The following is an 18,994-nucleotide window of genomic DNA, read 5'->3' on the forward strand; positions in this document are numbered from 1 at the left end:
ACATAAAGTACTTTGACAAGCTGAAGTGCTTTGTATGTTTGGAGTGTTCCTTTAAGAGCCAGTGAAACTAAATTTTGCATTAGGAAAAGGTCATAAGCAAGGTTATGCCAAGATTATTCGCTTGTCTCTGACCTGTAGAGATTTAAAATGTGAATGTCAAAATTTAGCCAAAACATGTTGATCTGGAAAATTTCTCCAATTTAGCAAAGTCACAGTAGGGATATATTTACCCGGATATTAATTCGCTATAATTTAAGTTTAGTGAACAATGCTGTAAATGTTATTGTAGAATTACGTAATTATTACTTTTATATTATTAAATCAGGAAAATATTAACCAACAACAAACCACAGTTCCATTTAATTTTTTTTTTATTTTTTTTTTTAAAAGAGAATAATAATAAATCTTTACCCTCCAATCGAGAGGTAAACTTAATTTTTTTTCCTGACTTTTTAACTAATTTATTTTTAGTTATAACCCTGCATAATTATATACCTGCTTTAAAGCCATCTCATCCCTCCACCAGTAAATGTTAAACTGACAAAGCTGAGACTAAGCATTATCCTAATTCACCTACCGTGCAAATTTCGCTACTATAGTCTAAATACATGGATTTTAATTCACTGAGATTCAAGTTAATGATTTCTGTGATTTACAGTGAGTACATCTGACAGTAACATTATCAAAACGTTCATGTTTCCTGTTGCTTAGCGTTTAACAACATTGTAACAGGTATTTAAGGGAAGCTACTTTTTATTACCTTTATAAAGACTTCCTGTATGTGAAGAAAACAGTTTCACTTTCTGTTAACTGATGCTGAACTATTACAGAAGTGAAACTTGCTTTGTATCTCCAGCAGGTGTCCCTAGCGAGTATTTAGAAAATTATGTAAAATACAAACCTGATCAGGAAGACATTAAAAAGGAAATGCTGTAAGTGCCTGTGATCAGAGATGTCGAACTCACAGCAATTTCACTCACTGAATATAAATTTATTACAAGAAGCGATTCTTCATAAAGTGTGTGAAATTCTAGACCAGGCGAGTGACAGGGGTTGGAGGAAGCTTGCTGGAGTTATTGCTAATGACAGACGCTACAGATTAAGGTAAAACACTCAAATAAAGATTTAAAGTGTTACTATGTATCAACTTCTTGGAGGCTCTCAATATACGTTCTTTTTGTGGCATGGTCTGTTAGATCAGGTGTATGTTGGCTAGTAGAGTCAGTCATTAGGCTACTGTAAAATATGGATAGATTTAAAGTAAGGATCACTCTATACAGAGGTGAAACGTTTATTATCTTGTCTATCTTGTTTTTCTGTACTGTCTTGTTTAGTCATTTGAATGAGTGTAAAAGTTATTTGTGAACTGGGTCAACTTAAATACAATATACTCAGAATTATTTATACAATACCAACATATACCACCACATCACTGTGCAGCGATTTACTAGATAGATAGATAGACAGATTTGAATTTGTAGGTCTTCTATATTGAATTCTAATATAACAAATTGGGAATTGCATTAAATCCTACTTTTTGGCTTATTTAGAGAGACACTGAGAATCTAAATTATTAGTATACATTTTAAAAATAAATATATGGACAGTGTCCCAATAAGGTTTGGTAGGATGTTGGCTTGTATGTTGAGTCCCTGTACACTGTAATGTTTAATCTTTTGGCAATGCCAGTAATCATATATTTATTTATTTTATTTATTTATTTTTAGAAAAGAAAAGTGTAGTATTTTTTTTTTACTTTCACAAATATCACAAATTAAAAAAAAACATTAACAGAAAGTTAAAATAAATGTAAAAAATGTTTTAGTGGCGGTTAAAAAAAAAAATACAAAAAACAAAACACATGAACTGTCGCCTAGAACTAAATATTGAATGAGCTCAACATCTTTAAAATGAATATGGTGATTGAACTTGTGCTTGGCAATGATATTATTGTTGTTCTGTAAAACCCTTTTAAAGATTGATTTTTATGAAAAAAATTGTCCCCATCTTCGACACAACACAAACATCTGCCAGTTATAAAAACATGCAAACATCACAAACATCTGCCAGTTATAAAAACATGCACACAACACAAACATCTGCCAGGTTTAAAAACATGCAATATTAAAAAAGAAAACAGGAACAAATTAATAAAGTTTAACAAAATGTGTATTATCTGTCTAGCAGATCGTTAGACATAGTAGAGAGCATGCAAATACAAGCTCTTCTCTGCATTTGCTTTTTCTTGTAAAATGATCTAGGGCTGAGGACAGGAACACAACAATAGTTTTGTATTTTAACTTACATACTTACATACAGTATATGGACAGACAGACAGACAGACAAGTAACCCTGCTACATTACTTAAAAAATGCACATTATGATGGACTTCGGTTACTGTTTAAAACAGTCAAAGCGACTCTGTGAATCAGTATCATTCTCGTCGACTAACAATTTTCATCAGATCTAGTCGATTAAAATGTTTGAGATTTAGTCAACTAAAGCCAGACTAAAACTAAAACAATTCAGATGACTAAAATACAACCAAAATGGCTTTTTAGTCAAAAGACTATGACTAAAACTACGTTGAAATTTGCCATAAAAATTAACACTGCTGTCAACCTCCACCCTACAATTGTTTTTTTTTTACCATTTTATAAAAATACAGTCTTTATTAAATGCTCATAAAAACTGTGGAATGTAATTTTTCTATGTTTGACAAAGCTTGACAAATGGTGGAACTACTACTGTCAATCTTTTGAAGCCCGTAGACATCACTAGTGATGGCTGAGGGAAAAAAGCTTTGTCTGTGGTGGATCACTCTGTGTCATGGCCGTTACCAGTAATTCCTGTCTCTTCCGGGTTGACGGACTGTTGCCACTCCCCCTCTCTGACGCGGTCTCGCTGCGCTACATAATGCGACCGCGCCAGACAACAGACGCTGGATTAATGAACAGCGTACCGCGGAATTAGACCGGCTGCAACTCTTCTCTACAATTTACCTGTGTACCGAACCGGACTCGTACTCGACTAACCTCCTTCTCCTTCCCTCGACCACGGCTAGCACTTTGACTCCTCTCGACCTCTCTCCAAAGGAACATCGACTCTGGGACCAACTTCAATGACTCTGGGACTAACTTCAATCCTCTGGAAGCTAAGTTACCTCACTGTGTTATACGAACTTTTCCCCAGACTACTGAGCTCAAGCTTTAGCCTGCTCGTACATTCTCCTATCGTTATAGGAGTAATTCCTATTCATTAACCCTTCTGTCTCCAGATGAGAAGTTTTCTATCAATTAAGCTAAATCAAATCTCTGCAAGTTAATCTGCATTACCTTCCTTCATTTTATTGCTACAATTAATTGTATAAAGTAGTCTAAGAATCCACTCAGCAATCCTGAAGTATTTAAAGATACAGTACCTATGTTTCTTCAATCAAATTATTAAAGACACAGTATAAGTGAATTCTCTGGTGAACTGTCATCTCTTTATTTCCTCAATTTATCACATTCACACATAATTAATCAGAAATCTGCAGTTGAGCTCCATCAAACTCTATGTGAACGTGACACTCTGTCTCATGGGACATCAGAGTTGTGTGTCCTTCATAGACATCAGTGTTCTTTTGTGTATGTGCGAAAGTACATCACTATCTTCAGCTCGTGGCAGATGAAGTGACAGGAGCTGAAAGGAACCTTAGAAGAACATGTCGGTGGCCATCATGGACAGGTTTAGGTAAATAAAAACGACCTTTCCCTGCACCCTGGGAACGGCACTGGAAGCAGAGCAGTTATCACCTGGCTTCTTTGCACAATAGGAAAAGACTTTAGAAGGTGACAAAACCGCTTTAAGTGAGCACCTCGCCATATTCCTGAAGTTTGTTAGCATAGAAGTCATAGTAAGGGTTTTGTTTGGCCTCACTGGAATTGTATGGCCAACCAGGGTATAGCCAGAGTTCAAAGGATATGAAGGAGGTGAGGTCAAAAGACGTAGAAAAATTGGAAGGAAAAGAGACTGAAGAAAAAGAACAAGAAAAATAACACCTTCACTCTTTGCATGTCATCCGTGGTGTGTTGTATAGATATGCACTGAATATTTAAAGTTTTTGGATTTGTTGAGCTGAATGTCACAAAGTATTTTCCTGGGAATACAGCCATGGCCTGATTAAACACTGAGACGGCATTATCATTGAAGTGCATTTTATACTCTTTTTCAAGGAGGCAGCATTGGTGCCATGAGCTATTCTACTTTCTCAGTTCATGTAGCACCTAAAAAAGGTGTATAGAGAGAGTTCTTAAGAACAGGCTTTCTGGAGTCAAAATCTAGTGCTATAGAATTGAATCCACAAAAGCAATAACAGTCAAAATAGAAATGTTACAATACTTTTCAGAATATTATTTGACACTACTTTATATAGGTCTTCATTTGGAACCCCTTATCAAGAGAGATGGAAGGTGTCCAGCATGATGGGCTCAATCTAATCTGTGATCAGAAAGATTTGGATATTTCAGCGCACGGCAGTTTTCTAAAAAGTCACAATATCTTTGTTGACGCCCGTAGTCTTTTCCTTCCTTAATTTTCCCGATGCCCCCTTTCTTTTTTTCCTAGCTGTCTTAAAAAAACTTTGCCCTTATATTGGGGAAATGTAGATATCTGTTTCAGGTTCTTTAAGGGTTAACACAGCATGAGCTGTATATGCATACAGTAACTGTAAAGCTTGCCCGTGAGTTAAAACAAGAGCTCCAATCTCATACTTTACAGCTTTTGAAAGTGTTATATTGTCTGTCTGGCTACTAAATTTATAATATAAATGTTCTGTATTCCTTTAAATTACGTATGTAACCTGCAGATTATCACAAGTGGAGGTATTGTTATTACTAGCAAGATCTATTGAATGGCCAAGAGAATTGTTGGCCGTCTATAATAAAGACAGAAGTAAGTCTGACCCAAAAAACAAAATACATTTTATAGACCACATATCATCCTTTCATCCTGGTAATCTACACAGTCTAGCATGCTACAGGTGAAATGTAAGAGGACATTATAGTCACCAGAACAACTACAGTTTAATGTAGAGGTTCTGGTGTCTATAGCCTGTCCCTGATGGCTGAGAATTGTAGACGCTGCCTTTTCAGAGAAAAGGCATTGTTTAAATTGGTGCCTAGTCACACCTCTAGTGGCAATCACTCAGACTAGAGTGATTTAGAAGATACTGACAATTATCTTATACAGTGCTAATTATACTAGTAAGCTTTTATTCAGAAATGAATGGAACACATGAGAATCCCTCATTTAGACCATGAGGGGCAAGTGTCTTGAGTTTAAAAATCCCCAAACTCTCCCTTTGTAAACATTTTCAGTATCTTGTAAATATGTAAATATTGTCATTATTATTATCATCTTCATTGTTTCTCTAAGGACATATGCACTTAAACTAAACATCACAATGTGGCCGTTTTATATTATAAAACATTTAATTTCCCCCTTTATTCCTCAGACTCACGATTTACAAACTATGTATGGCAGACTTTAGTCCTAATAATTTCCATATACATATGACCCAAATACACACACATATATATATATATATATAGTGATCCAAAATATAGCACAATACAAACTAGTATAATGCATATAACTAACAATTCACAAGGGAACTTTGGACTCAATCTATGTGATATATGACCTTCTATGATCCGAAGTATTTTATTTTATGAAAAACACCATTTACAAAGATTTATGTATACTGACATAATTGATGGACTATGCGAGTGCCAAGATGTGATAAACTTATACACGAACATATATTATAGAATAAAGTGGACTCTATATAACCCTTTATGAATTCATACGTATACTATATCTGATAGACTATTTTGGAAGGATAGATCACACATCTCCTCTCTGGCACTACCCCCTAGACTTATTGATATAGCATCCATAATGCAGGCCTAGTACTCCTTTACTCCACACTAACCAAGTCATTTCTATATCTAATGACTTCATAAGAATATAGAGGGTTATACTGGCTTGAGGGTTTGAAATCCAATTAGTTGCATATCATGTATTTGATAAAGTCATCGTTTTACAATATATTTTTTCACCATCTTGATACAGATATATTTTTTACTTTCCTCTCTTTTTCTCTTTTCTGCATCGAGACAGAAGATTTATGAAACATTAATATTTCCCTCTTTCTAGCCTTGTGAACTAGGAACTTAAATGGGAATCAGTATCTGGCAGCTGTATTTATTATATTTTTTTATATACTTTTTATTCTTTCATATCTGGATGTCTCTCCTTTATAGGGTACACTCATTGTCATTTTTTTTGAGCAATGCTAATTTTTCATAACTCGACCACAATGCAAAATGCAGGGTCAATGTATACATCAAGTTCTAACTATATAGAAATATAACGGAAGAATATTTACTGCACTAAAACCTTGCAGCACATAGATCCACTGGCTTTTAGAAATTACATATATTTCTCGCTTTCATGGATCAGCAATAGTGTTGCTATTTACCCGAAAAGGAAGCCAACCATAACGTGACTCAATTGGATACATTACCTATTGAAATTATAATCATGATTGATACTTAGCGTGTAACCCTTATCCCATAAGGGATTGATCACACTGGGGATATACACGATAAGGTTTGTCATCCGGTTATTCAGATATGACATCCTTAATTGTTTTTTGTCCACCTAATAGTGAGCAGTACTGTACGTATATTGAGGTACTGGCACAATCTGTCCGCGGTGACTTGATGCCTTTCTCCTCCATCTTCTTCTTTATGACACATGTTTATACCTATTCCATATTTCTTCCATCATTTGTGTTAATATTCTGATGTAGAATTTAGAATCCCTATGTATAATTTACATCTATTAAATCTTCGTGACTGATTGTGACCAATTGAATTAACCTATATTTTCAGTAGTGATGGTTTTATCTTTAGACTGAATGTTCGATATATAGGCTGTCACAACCATAGTTTATTAAAATCCCAAACCAATTATTTTTTACATTTATTTTTTCAGCATTGAAGGGGTTAAATTTCAGGCTGAAAAGGGATGATTAAGTCATCCTAACTTAGCACGCCTATCAACCGATGCCCTAACTGCTGAATGGCTGGCCATTTAATCTATCAAGTGAGTCTCTCCATATATAAGGGGGGGCACACACAGTGCCTCTCTTTTGGTGTTCCTGACCACTGACTAGCATGCTAATAGGGGGAAGCCCAAATTTCACATTCAGATGTTGTGGGCTACATCTCCCTTCATGCTTTAAGAGCATTATGGCTGCAAGAGTATTATGGTAGATGTAGTCCACACCACTACACCTGTAGTGCCGAAAGTGGCCTACCCCTACATAGACTATAATAACAACAAATTATCTCTTCTATGGACCCTTTACCCTTATAAGTGCTGAGTCCTTTGGAAATACAGTAAATGTGATGTTTTCCCCTCTGGCACTCAAATAGTTAACACATTCCGAATAACTGTGTTAATGGTGATACCGCACGGTAACAGAAGTAAAAAAAAAAGTGAACTTCTTTTAGGAACCATAGATTGCTATGAAAAGTCCCTAGTTCTATGGTTTCTGTTTAGCTTTCTCAGAATTTCCTAGATTTTTAACAAATTAGATTTTTACAAGTTGTAGCTGGATTACAGATGCCAGCTGTCATTCTCAGCAATGAAATATTGTCCAAATTGCACACAATCGATAATAGTAACTTTTCTATATCATCTCATACTGGAATGACCTCCAGATTGTGTCTGTGAGTGCCAGGTCAGCATCAAGACATTTGTAAACTGATTGACAGCTTATTGTGAGATGTGCCTAGGGATTCCTGGCACCAAAACCATTATAGAGTGCAGCAGTGGTTATGGTACTTAGAGTCTCCATTGAGTAAAACACGCTGACCCCAAAAGACCTCCTCATTAAGTTTAATCTTCATTGCTCTTCGGAATACTTTAAGAACCTCAGCTATTACTGTTTCTTGAAATGTGTTTCTCTAGTAAATCTGTACAGAATGCTGCTGAGCCTTTTTCCTGGCTTCTCTTTTAACGCTGTAACTACCATTTAAGTATTTTTTTTGCATGTTTTGCATTTTTTTAGTTTCTAGGTTGTAGGTTACTATTAGTTCTGCTCATTGTTACTTTTCTCAGTCTTCTGTAGTTTCTCTTCTAAATAGTATTAAAGGAACACTAAGTGTTAGGAATGCAAACCTGTATGCCTGTTGCTTAGTGTCCTTTCCTTCTCCCTAGTTAGACAGCTAAAGTCAAGTGTAACTAGAGGAATCACTGATGCAGCAAGAAACGCCATAGTTAAAATAAACAGCGTGTGTACCCCTCAGCTGTGGGTGTTTGCTTTCTACTCGTCTCGACACGTCTCCCACCATCCTGGTTTTTAGTTCCTATCCCGCCTTCCCGACTTTGTTCCCTGGAGTCTCGCTTTTGGGAACACCATGGAACTGTCCCAAGCAAGACCAGCGTGAGTTCATATTCAGATGCACTCACACTATGCTCAGGGCATTAGTAGCCTCTGCATGGCTCACCATTGTTTGGTCGTCCTACACTGATTGGCTGGCAGCCTGGCATGCATTCAGGTTAGGGAATACGCACCCCCTTTCTGGGTTAGTCCACACTCTTTGTGCAGAGTTGGTGACACAAATCATGTCACTGACCCACGTCCCTTTTATCCCTCCCTCGCTGCACACAACCTGAAATTTGGAATGTGGGCTACTTTGAATAGGTGCCTGTTTTTTGTGTGTTACATGTTTTACGTAACACAAGCTGTTATATCACGCCAGTAATATCCTACAGCTACCCAGAAATTGGTCCTGCCACATGGTATCAGAGGACTCTAGTTTTATATCTTTAACTTTCCCTCTTACTGCAATTTTGTCACTTCACATGTCTGTGTATAAGTCTGCGTATGTGCTTTATGTGTGTGTATCTGTACACAGCTTCTAGTCTGTGTCTCTGAGTGTGTACCTGTATGTGTGCCTGTAAATATGTCTGCCTGTGCCTGTGTATGCACTGCTGCAAGTATGTGTCTTTGACTCTGAGCATGTATGTATGCATGAACGAGTTGGCACTTGTGATGTATATATCTGTGTCTGTAATAATAGTTACTTGTGTCTATTGCTTAATGTGTTTGTTCACCTATTTCTGGGAATGTTTGTCTATTGATGATTGTTCTACTTTTAAGATGAAGAGACAGATTCTGAGCGTGAAACAGCAAGTTCTCAGAGTCTCAATGCGGCGTATTTTCTGGGTGGAAAAACATTGTTTTTGGATCAGTATGCCTAATGTGGGAGGAAATTAGATGAATGTGAGACGTCATGGTTTTAAAAGGTGGACTTTGCATGGCGCAAAATGTGGAATTGGTGAGGTGCCAAGGACATCTTGAAGAGAGAGACGGCATCTTCTTTATCTTTGACCTGCAAACTCCGGTATTTTTGGAACTAAGCAATGCCCTGACAATTAGATTCCAAAATCATTTATTTAGAACTGCATTGTCTTTTTCCCTGATCATCAAGTGTCACTAAAGTGAGAATTTATTGGTAAATTTTAAAGGTAAGGTCAAAATAGATTAAAAACATTCTCTAATTCAGCTATGCCGAAAAAGACTAGAGTGAAATGGTTGTTCCACTAAAGATGGAAAAATTGGACATCCATTCCACAAGATGATATCTCTAAAAAGTAAAAATAATTGTAGGGTATAACCTTTATTAAGCCGCTTACGGACAAGACAAAGATAAAGTGTAATAAAGGTGAAACACTCGTGAAAATATAAGTGATTTAAAAACTGGGTAGATGCAATATGGATATTCTACACAGGTAATGGGGGTGACATCTGTATCCGAGATAAAGTTTAAAGTAAAGAGTACACTGTATAGTATAGTCTGTATTAAATCGGATATCGCACAACCCCTATTTCTTAGGAGGGGGGTCCCCACAATGTGTAGGACTTAGTAGAAATCCCGGCTATAAACGTGAGTCCACAGCTCTTTCTCACAGACTCTAGTAGAATTGTAATAGGGTTAAACAATTTAGAATAAATACATATTATCCATGTCTAGTCATGTAGTATCTATCCAAATTGTTACAAGGAGTAGAGAGTCTAAAGTGAGCTGAAGGAGAGTATGTATCTATTGTATTATATCACTCTGCGTCTAAGTAGAGTGTTGATACATAGGAAGCTGTTTAGTCAAAAAAGAACATAGTCTCAGCACCCATGTGTCTATATACAACATAGTAAATAGTGGATACGATACATTCCAGTTACCCAAATGTCTCATTACGTGGTTACAGTACCTTAGGAGTAGACTTTATACTTAATATCTATAATCAGTGCTTAGAGACAGCCGAACAGCAAATGTCTCAGTAAATTGGTTAGAGCACAGATTTATAGATGTATCTAAGAGACTGGTTTCGCAGGATACACATGAGGGTCAGTCCATAGATGTCCCAAAGTACATGGGTAAGGACACAGACCTCATATGGACGTAAGTACCCGCCAAAAGACCAAGTTCCTCCCAAAAATAGAGGCCACCAAGGTAAATATAAATAAATAAAATGAGGGGCTTTCACCAGGTCTAGTCTCCTATGTACAATTCATTACACTGCTGCTTCGAGGCAGCCAAGCGCTGTATATTATAGACAGACTGTCTAGCTGACTAGGAAAAATGTACAGTCGCTACCAAGCAGCCTCTCTCTAATGTGTGATAAATAGACTGTAGAGCTGGCTAAAGGAGTAACTAAATATATCCCCTATTATTGCCAAAAATTCTGTTGCTACTGCTACTGAAGAGACAGTTACAAAATCAAATGAGAGGCTTTCACCAGGTCTAGCTCCTATATATAATTAAATTACACTGCTGCTTCAAGGCAGCCTAACGCTGTGTGCTACTGCTCAAGAGACAGTCAAATAGTCTAGTAGTGCAAAGACTGAACACTAGGTACTAATTCCCCACGTTATTAAAGATTAGCCGTCTGCATCCCCCAGTAGTAAAAACAAAATTCGTCAAATGCTCGACGCGCGTTTCGGCGTGGTCACACGCCTTTATCAATTCAGCTATGCGTCACATTCGGCTACTTTAGTGAATAACCCTGTAAGGTTTTTTGTTTTGTTTATGTGTTTTGTTTTTTTGTGAAGTGCTTTTTGTTGTATTTTATCGAATGACAATGTTATTTAAGAATGTTGATGCGAAGGAGCAGAAGGATAAACATTGCAGGAAGCACTATTTGCTCATCATTATCCTAATTTAGAGCTGTATTGGATTTACAATGCTTACTGGATGCTTCTTGCATACAAACATTGGTGTGTTGTTGTTTTTTCTCAGAAGAACAGCAGCATTGAAATTTCCCCAAATGATAGACCACCATGACCACTTCTGCTTTTATCAATGGTTATGGTTGTAGGAATCTTGTTGGAAATTCTGCATATTTGTGCCTGGGACTAATTACACCCCCGGCACATGTGACTTTGGCAATCTAGAACTCTGGACTGTCTAATGTCTATTCTGTACAAAAAATAAACCTGTTGTCGGCACGCTCTACACGCTGGGGACAGATATTGCAGGCACCAATAGTAGCGCGTCTGCAAGGGGAAGCCTTGATCTTCCTTCCTTCAATTGAGCCCCAGCTGCCATCCCTGCCTCCATATAGTGCTCTGATTTTTTGTTTCCCCTCCTTCTCTCCCTAACTCTGTCCACCACACTTGTGGCCCTCCCAGGCTCCAAGCAGAGTGCGCGCATGTGCTCCGAACATCATAACTACTATTGTATAGTACAGCTGTAATGGTGCCAGATTTCCTTGGTAACCCCTCTACCCATTTTAGAATGGTTTGACTTTTTACCTAGGGTCCACAGGGCACCACTCTCCACTTCAATACTTCTGACTCCTTAATCTCCTGCTTGAGGAACTTCCATTAGTGTCATGATCGCTCTAGCCAGTAAGCTAAACCCTGCACCAGCGGGCTTAGCTAAGACAGAGAGCTTCTGTCAGACCGCATGTGAGAAGGCAAACCATTATAAAACAATTCAACTACTGAAAATGGCAGGATGCCCGGGCACCATATCCTATGGCCTTGAATGTTCCTTTAATATACATTTAAAAGAAAACAGAGAATAACATGAAACAGTTATTGGCAATGATCGTGTTTTATTTAAAGGGACACTCTGAAGACCTCTGAAGTTCTTTAGCTTGCTGAAATGCTTTAGGTGTGAATTCTGTGTCCTCTTTTTTTTATCTTACAAAAAGTGCAAATTTCAATAGAAAATGACACTTTTATAAATTCAAATTTGCACGTTTCAAGAAGGTCCTGTTACTTCCTGGTTTGGTTAGTTCAGAGGAGCTAAATTCAAGTGGCAGCAATTGCCCAGAGCACCTGTCATGCAAAGACTTCTCATTGAGCTGTGTTAGGAAGTCTGTGATTGGACAGCCACAGAAAGTCTGGGCGGGGTTAGAAAAAACAAAAAGAGATCTGGAGCTTTTGCAAGCTGTTTTTATATATACTCCAAATGGATAAAAAGCATAATGAAATGCATAATTCATGTGGGGTTTATCTACTTTATAATTTTTATTTGGCTAGTGGAGTGTCCCGTTAATGGTGTAATTTCCCATCAAGCCACGACTTCCCTTTAGTATTTTGAAGCTTAAGCTTCAGAAAGCCTTTATCTTTTGTTTTTGTGAGATGGATAAAGAATATACCGTATTTACTCGGATCTAATGCGCACCATTTTTTTTAAATATAAAGTTTCCAAAATGTTAATGCACATTAGATTTGATGACACATTATATTTGGGGCAAAATTCTAAATTTTCCAGTGAATTTTATTCCTGCGAATTCAAACAGGCGAATTCACACAGGCAAATTTTGTTCCTGAAAGAGGGCTTAAAAAAGAATAGACTTAACATGTAATACTAAAATTGAAATACCATCAACGTTACTATCATATAAACATTTTCATTATAGCACAATGTTTTATAGTAGTATCTTCTTGTATAAATGCGCATTACATTCGCCTGCAAAAACATTTTTCAGCTTCCAGATTTTGAGGTGCGCATTAAATTCGATGGTGCATTAGAATGAGGTAAATAGGGTATTTAATAATGATGGGATAGTGGGTGATGGGAGCAGGGGCACAGCAGGGCATCCTCTGAGTTTATTAAACACCTCACCCCCCCATTCTGCTATGCTACACTGAGGCAGGAAATATATTGTTCTATACATATCTATACATATCCCAAATATTTAGATTATACTATATTCACTTTTTTCATTTCTTATAACTTTTGACAAAAAAATGCACTTTCACCTAATTGCTCAGAAAGCACAGAAGCAAATTTGTTGTCATAAACCTTATTTAACCTGCAATGTTTCATTGCAACAATGCACTGACAATAAAAGTTATGATTGTTTGATAACTTGTCCACAGAGATCACGTAGATTGGTTACAAACAGTCAGGTTTTAATAATAAAATGAATTAATCCATGCAGAGGATAAGAAAGGTAGAGATTAAAGGAATATTTACTTCTAGATTGCATAGATGTTGTACGTGTGCCTGTGCTTAATTCTCAAAGCATCTCAGAACAGATTAGAGGATAATGAGGAGGGAGGCTGAAGCACAGGCTCATGTGGGACACTTTATTTTAAGTAGACCTGTATATCTTTGGATTTCCCAGCCATACAACTACTACAACATGGGACTTTTAAACAATACAATATGTTCATTAGCTGTTATTTTGTTTAATAAATAAATATTCTGTATATGAGAAAAAGCCAAAAAATATAACCACATATATATGTACTGATATAGAGGGGTTTGAGGGCATTCTGGTTGTAGTTTATGGATCAGTTGAAATGCAGTGAGTTTTAAAGGAACACTCTAGCACCATAACCACTGCAGTGCTTTTAAGGACATCAGAATGCTCTCTGATCACTCTCAGCCAATTAAATAAGTCCTGCACCGCAAGGCTCAGCTCTGACAGAGAGCTCTCAGCAGCTGTAATAAAGGCAGGGAGCGATGATGGCGGACTCCAGGTATGAACTGAAGCCTTTCAAAAATGTTCTGACTACTTACATTGGGCGGGAGGGACTCTAAGATACTCATGGCACCATAACTACTACAGCACCATGTACTGGTTATCGTGTTCTTGTAATATTGTGTAATAGTAACTGGCACTGCAATAGAAAAGAAAAAATGTGTACTCATGATATGACTACTGATCGTATGCAAGGTTTTTTGGGGGGTTGGGGGGTAGTTCAACTTTTACAAGTAAGGTACCTTTGCACACCACAGTGGGGCAAAAATCTGCCTGAAATATCCTGTGTTGTATAAATGTGTTCTAAACAGGTGGCTGCACATAGTGTGTGTGGGCATTGTGTCTGTGTCAAAGCTTGTTTTTAGCATACTGATTACATTTCTGGCAAACAATCCATTTTTTATGGCAGATACTCTGTTCCTACACATTAATTATTTATTCCCTTAGAGGATGAATGTGATTCATGTGCAGTATTGCAATACAGTTTGTTTCCTATCGACTTGGGAAATTGGAAGACACACGGGCTGTATAACATACCAGAATATCCCAGTAGACATCTACCAACAGTGTGCATTGTTTTTTGTAAATATGTATTTTTTTTATTTTATTTATTTTTTTATAATTCTTTATTTCTGAATGTCTTAAGTTTCAAGTTTACAACTTTTATTACAATGTAGCAAGTACAGGTTAAGTTGAGTGAAGACATCAAATATAGCATTTGTGTAAACTGAACATTAACATAATTGGGTACAAGGAAAAAAAATCCGGGGGAGTGGCGTTAGGTAGACTCACAAGGAGTAACATGAAAGAAAAAAAAGAGGGTGGATGCTTGTGCGTATTTTTAGTAGGGGTACAATGGTATCGTGGGGTATTGTCTCCTTCATATTTATTTTTATATCAGGTAATATACAATATGGAATTTCAGCAGTAGCATAAAGATTGACACAAGAAACATAAAGAAAATAAACGAAAGCAATACGTTCTATTTTATTTCTGTAATTAACGCCACTGTCAGATCTCAACAGCATGTAGAAATTTCAACAAGTGTTTGAGGAGGGTACCTACCATGCCCAGCTCTTACCCTTCAAAGATTGGAAGAGTTACTCCGATATCACAGGCTCAGTCACAATCCCTGGCAATGCCAAGTCTACGGGTCTAAATGAATGGTTCTGCGTCTTGCCTCCTCTGTTTTGTTATTCCTGCTGCAAAGTATAAAGAATGAATTCATTCTTTATTAAACACCAAATGGCTTCAACAACCATCTGTCACTACGGAGAAGTTGTTTTATGTTTGCCTATTATAGCCCAAAATGTGCAGTTACCTTGTGAATCCACTTTTTTTTCACAAATTTTCAAGTATGCGAAATCCATTGTGGATGCTTCTTTAATTGTATTAGGTAAATGCACAGTTATTTAAATTTAAAGAATAAATATGTTTAGAAACAATAGTGTTTAAATATAATGTTGTTGTCGTTGTATAAATAAATTTTTTTAGATATATAAACAGTTACTGATAGGTCAGGAAATTACCTAAAGAAAAAAAAAAAGTAACCTGCGCTCTTTCCACATCCCTATGTATTTTAAACAAATGGAGGATTTTAGTTTCCTCCAAGGGCCATGAGAGGGTAAGCCCACTTGCCCCATCAAGGCAAACCTCTTAGGTGGGTCCTAACTCTAACCATTTGCCTTGCTTCCTTGAGTTTCTGGCAAAAATATCTCTGAGACAGAAAGGGGTATTTTTTTATATACATCCCTACATGCTTATTAACCCTTAATAGGGAACACATGGGATGGGCAGCATTGCAACCTAGCTGTGTGATACAAAAGTGAATACAAATACAAAGAAACTAGTCCTGCGCTCCAACGCCCATTACTCCTGGGCGGCAGCAATAGTGCACATCAGCCAAAATACATGTAGTAAAAACCAAAGGAAAAAAAGTTACCTGTGCTCTTTCCACATCCCTATATATTTTCACTTCACTTTTGTGACACACAGTTAGGTTGCAATGCTGCCCATCCCATGTGTTAATAAGCATAAAAATACCCCTTTCTGTCTCATTAGAGATATTTTTGCCAGAAGCTCAAGGAAGCAAAGCAAATGGCTAGAGTTAGGACACACCTAAGAGGTTTGCCTTGATGGGGCAGGTGGGCATATCCTTTTATAGCCATTGGAGGTAACTAAACACCTCCATTTGTTTAAAAATACATAGGGATGTGGAAAGAGCGCAGGTAACTTTTTTTTTCTTTGGTTTTTACTATATGTATTTTGGCTGATGTGTACTATGGTCATTGCTGCTGCCCAGAAGTAATGGGAGTTGGAGCGCAGGACTAGTTTCTTTGTACATGAAATTACCTAAAATGTCCCAGTGCTCTCTCAACCCCGACCACATTTGTAGGTCTGCCCCTTATGATGCATTCATTCTTTGGAAAGATGGGAGGGGATTTATAGTAATTATTTATTTAGATTTTTATTTACAATTACTTGCAGTCAAATATTGAATGAATAGGATGGTTCAAGCTGTATGAGACGTTCTTACAGTTATATGTGTTTAATATATACTATACTTTTTTTTGCAGTTCCTCGGAGATTCACCAATGTTCTCTGAAAGCTTTGGACTCAGAAGGCAGCCCCACTCGCAGTTTGCTAAGGTTAATAGGTGACCGAGGATGCACCACAAGTGAACTGTCTTCGTTTTTGCAAAACATTGGCCAATCAGAAGCTATGACTTTTTTAAAGCCGCCAGGTCAGTTATTTATGCTTTTATCAAATTGCTATAAAATTTGTAAAAAAAAATCTGTTACTGAAAAAATACACCAACATCCAAGCCATAGACATGCAATGGGTTTGCCAGGGTCCAGTTGTGCACACTGTGCCCTATCAAGGTCTCTATCTACACTTGTGTCAGGTTAAATTAGATTGTATCTATTGGTGGGGCAGGGAGGCAGTCTGCCCCAGATGACAGAGCAAAGAGCACCCTCCTCTTCCCCGTAAATCTTTGTTGTGTGGTGTTCTGGGACAGCAGTAGAGGATCCTCATTATTCTCTGCCCAGTTGGGGTTGGTGATATGACACTGATAGTGTCTTTTTATTTAATTTTTAACTTTGTTATACATTGTATTTAACTAGGTGGTAAAGAAGAAAAAAAACCAGTTTATTTGTTTTTACGTAGTTTGATAAATAGAGAAAACGCTTACAATGGTTGAATTTTTGATGCAAACTTTTAATGTGCACATTTTTATACTTCTGCTCTAAAAATGGGCTCAATTTTATTCAATGACCGAAAATGGTTAATAAATATTGACTATTTTCTTACTTTTTTTTTTTAAATGTTAGTTGGGTTTAATGATAAATAGGCTGCTTGAGAAAATAAAACGCAGATAAATGATGCCCATTTTGCTGGCCTTTTTAATGACGTACATACTCAATGGCTGCCGTTATTGGGGTACACTGGACACTCATCTAAAGGTGAATCAGCAGCAGTTTTGGTCATTTTCTAAGAGTGCATGAGCAGCAGGTGGTGGCACTCTTGCACTCATGCACTCTTACAAAATTACCTTTGGGTGAGTGTCCAGTGTATCTCAATAATGGCAACCAATGAGTATGTACGTCATGTGCATTTACTTACAATACTTACAATGTTCTCTGTTTAGATAAATCATGTGATCTTATTTCAAATACAGCAGAGGATTCTTTGCATAGAGAATTATCTGCCACGAGAGATTGTTTTATTAGACTCAGTGTGTATATATATATATATTTTGTTTTGTCAAAAAGAATCCAGAATTGAATACATTTCCATGTTGTAGCAAAACTTTAAATCACTTTAAACTGTGTTAAGCTGTGTTTTTCATCTACTTTTTGATCAACAGCAGAAACACAAATATGTGAAAGACTGAATGTGAAGAAACCGAGTCTTTTTTCAAACGTATTACTGTCTAAAACTATGCGCCTTCCAGGTGCATGGGATTTCCTAGTACATGACAAATAGGTTGTTGGAATTTACTATTTACTATTTGCATGGCTATCAGACTTCTGGTTTTCCCCACTGCATTGCTGGTAGTCTCCTGGAATTTCTGTGTGCATGACTTCCAGACTTCTAGAATTTTCTAGCTTATAGCTGGCAGGTTCCTGGAATTTCCTAGTTTTCATTTCCCCCAATGCATTATGAAGGTTACATCATGGAACTCCTTGCATATATATTCCTATTTTGTAACGTGAGTGTATATTTATGCTAATAACTCTTTTTAGCACATCTAGCTTACTCTAGATCTATGGCGGTTTGCCGTTTAGACAGCATCTTTTAGCCTTGACGCACAATTTGAAAATCTATCACTGTCCCACAGTGCATTTTTGAGTATTTGTGAACACGCACAAGGTTTTTATTGTTGGCACATGTTTGACTGCATAAGCTGTGCTGACAACCAAAGAGTAGTTAAAAAGGACAGTTTTTCTAGTTGTTCCCTTCCACTAACCCCTTCAAAGCATGTTTTGCATTTTTAGATTTGTGGTTGGCCCAGTCCTAGACTGGGCCAACCACATTTGACTTGACTTGTTTGACTTGTTTTATTTGTATCAGGTTTAATTGAACTCAGTTGGTCATTAAAGCAATATGTGATTAAGCAAAAGGCTCCTTACCTAATTTACTTGTAAACATTGCATAAACTGTTACGTGTTTTGTTACAAACTTTGTATCTCGACCTTTGGCATTTATGCAAATCAGTTTACAAATAGACTACTCCCTTGTGTCTGTAAAGGCACGAGTAATTCACAAACCTTTTTAGTGCATGTTTCCTGTGTTATACATGACTGAGAGCATGCTACAACAAAACAGGAGTAAACGTGCCCTCAAAAGCTCTATGATAACTATATTAGCTGGTGCTGGTTTACTGACTGTGCATATTTAAATAACTGGAGGATTTTTAGAATCACTCCAA

At 37.0% G+C, this 18,994-nt stretch overlaps 1 protein-coding gene across 2 annotated transcripts in view; it reads left to right on the forward strand.

Annotated features, from left to right (window-relative positions):
• Positions 1 to 929: 929 nt before the first annotated feature.
• Positions 930 to 18,994, forward strand: part of MALT1 (MALT1 paracaspase) — a 61,207-nt gene continuing 43,142 nt past the window's right edge. For both annotated transcript variants that reach the window (XM_063453950.1, XM_063453952.1), the window contains exons 1-2: positions 930 to 1,104; positions 16,638 to 16,804. In XM_063453950.1, the coding sequence (XP_063310020.1) occupies positions 953 to 1,104; positions 16,638 to 16,804 (319 nt within the window). In that variant the 5' untranslated portion in view covers positions 930 to 952. The remainder of the gene's footprint in view (positions 1,105 to 16,637; positions 16,805 to 18,994) is intronic.

Source organism: Pelobates fuscus, chromosome 5 (assembly GCF_036172605.1).
Source record: "Pelobates fuscus isolate aPelFus1 chromosome 5, aPelFus1.pri, whole genome shotgun sequence".
Classification (NCBI taxonomy): domain Eukaryota; kingdom Metazoa; phylum Chordata; class Amphibia; order Anura; family Pelobatidae; genus Pelobates; species Pelobates fuscus.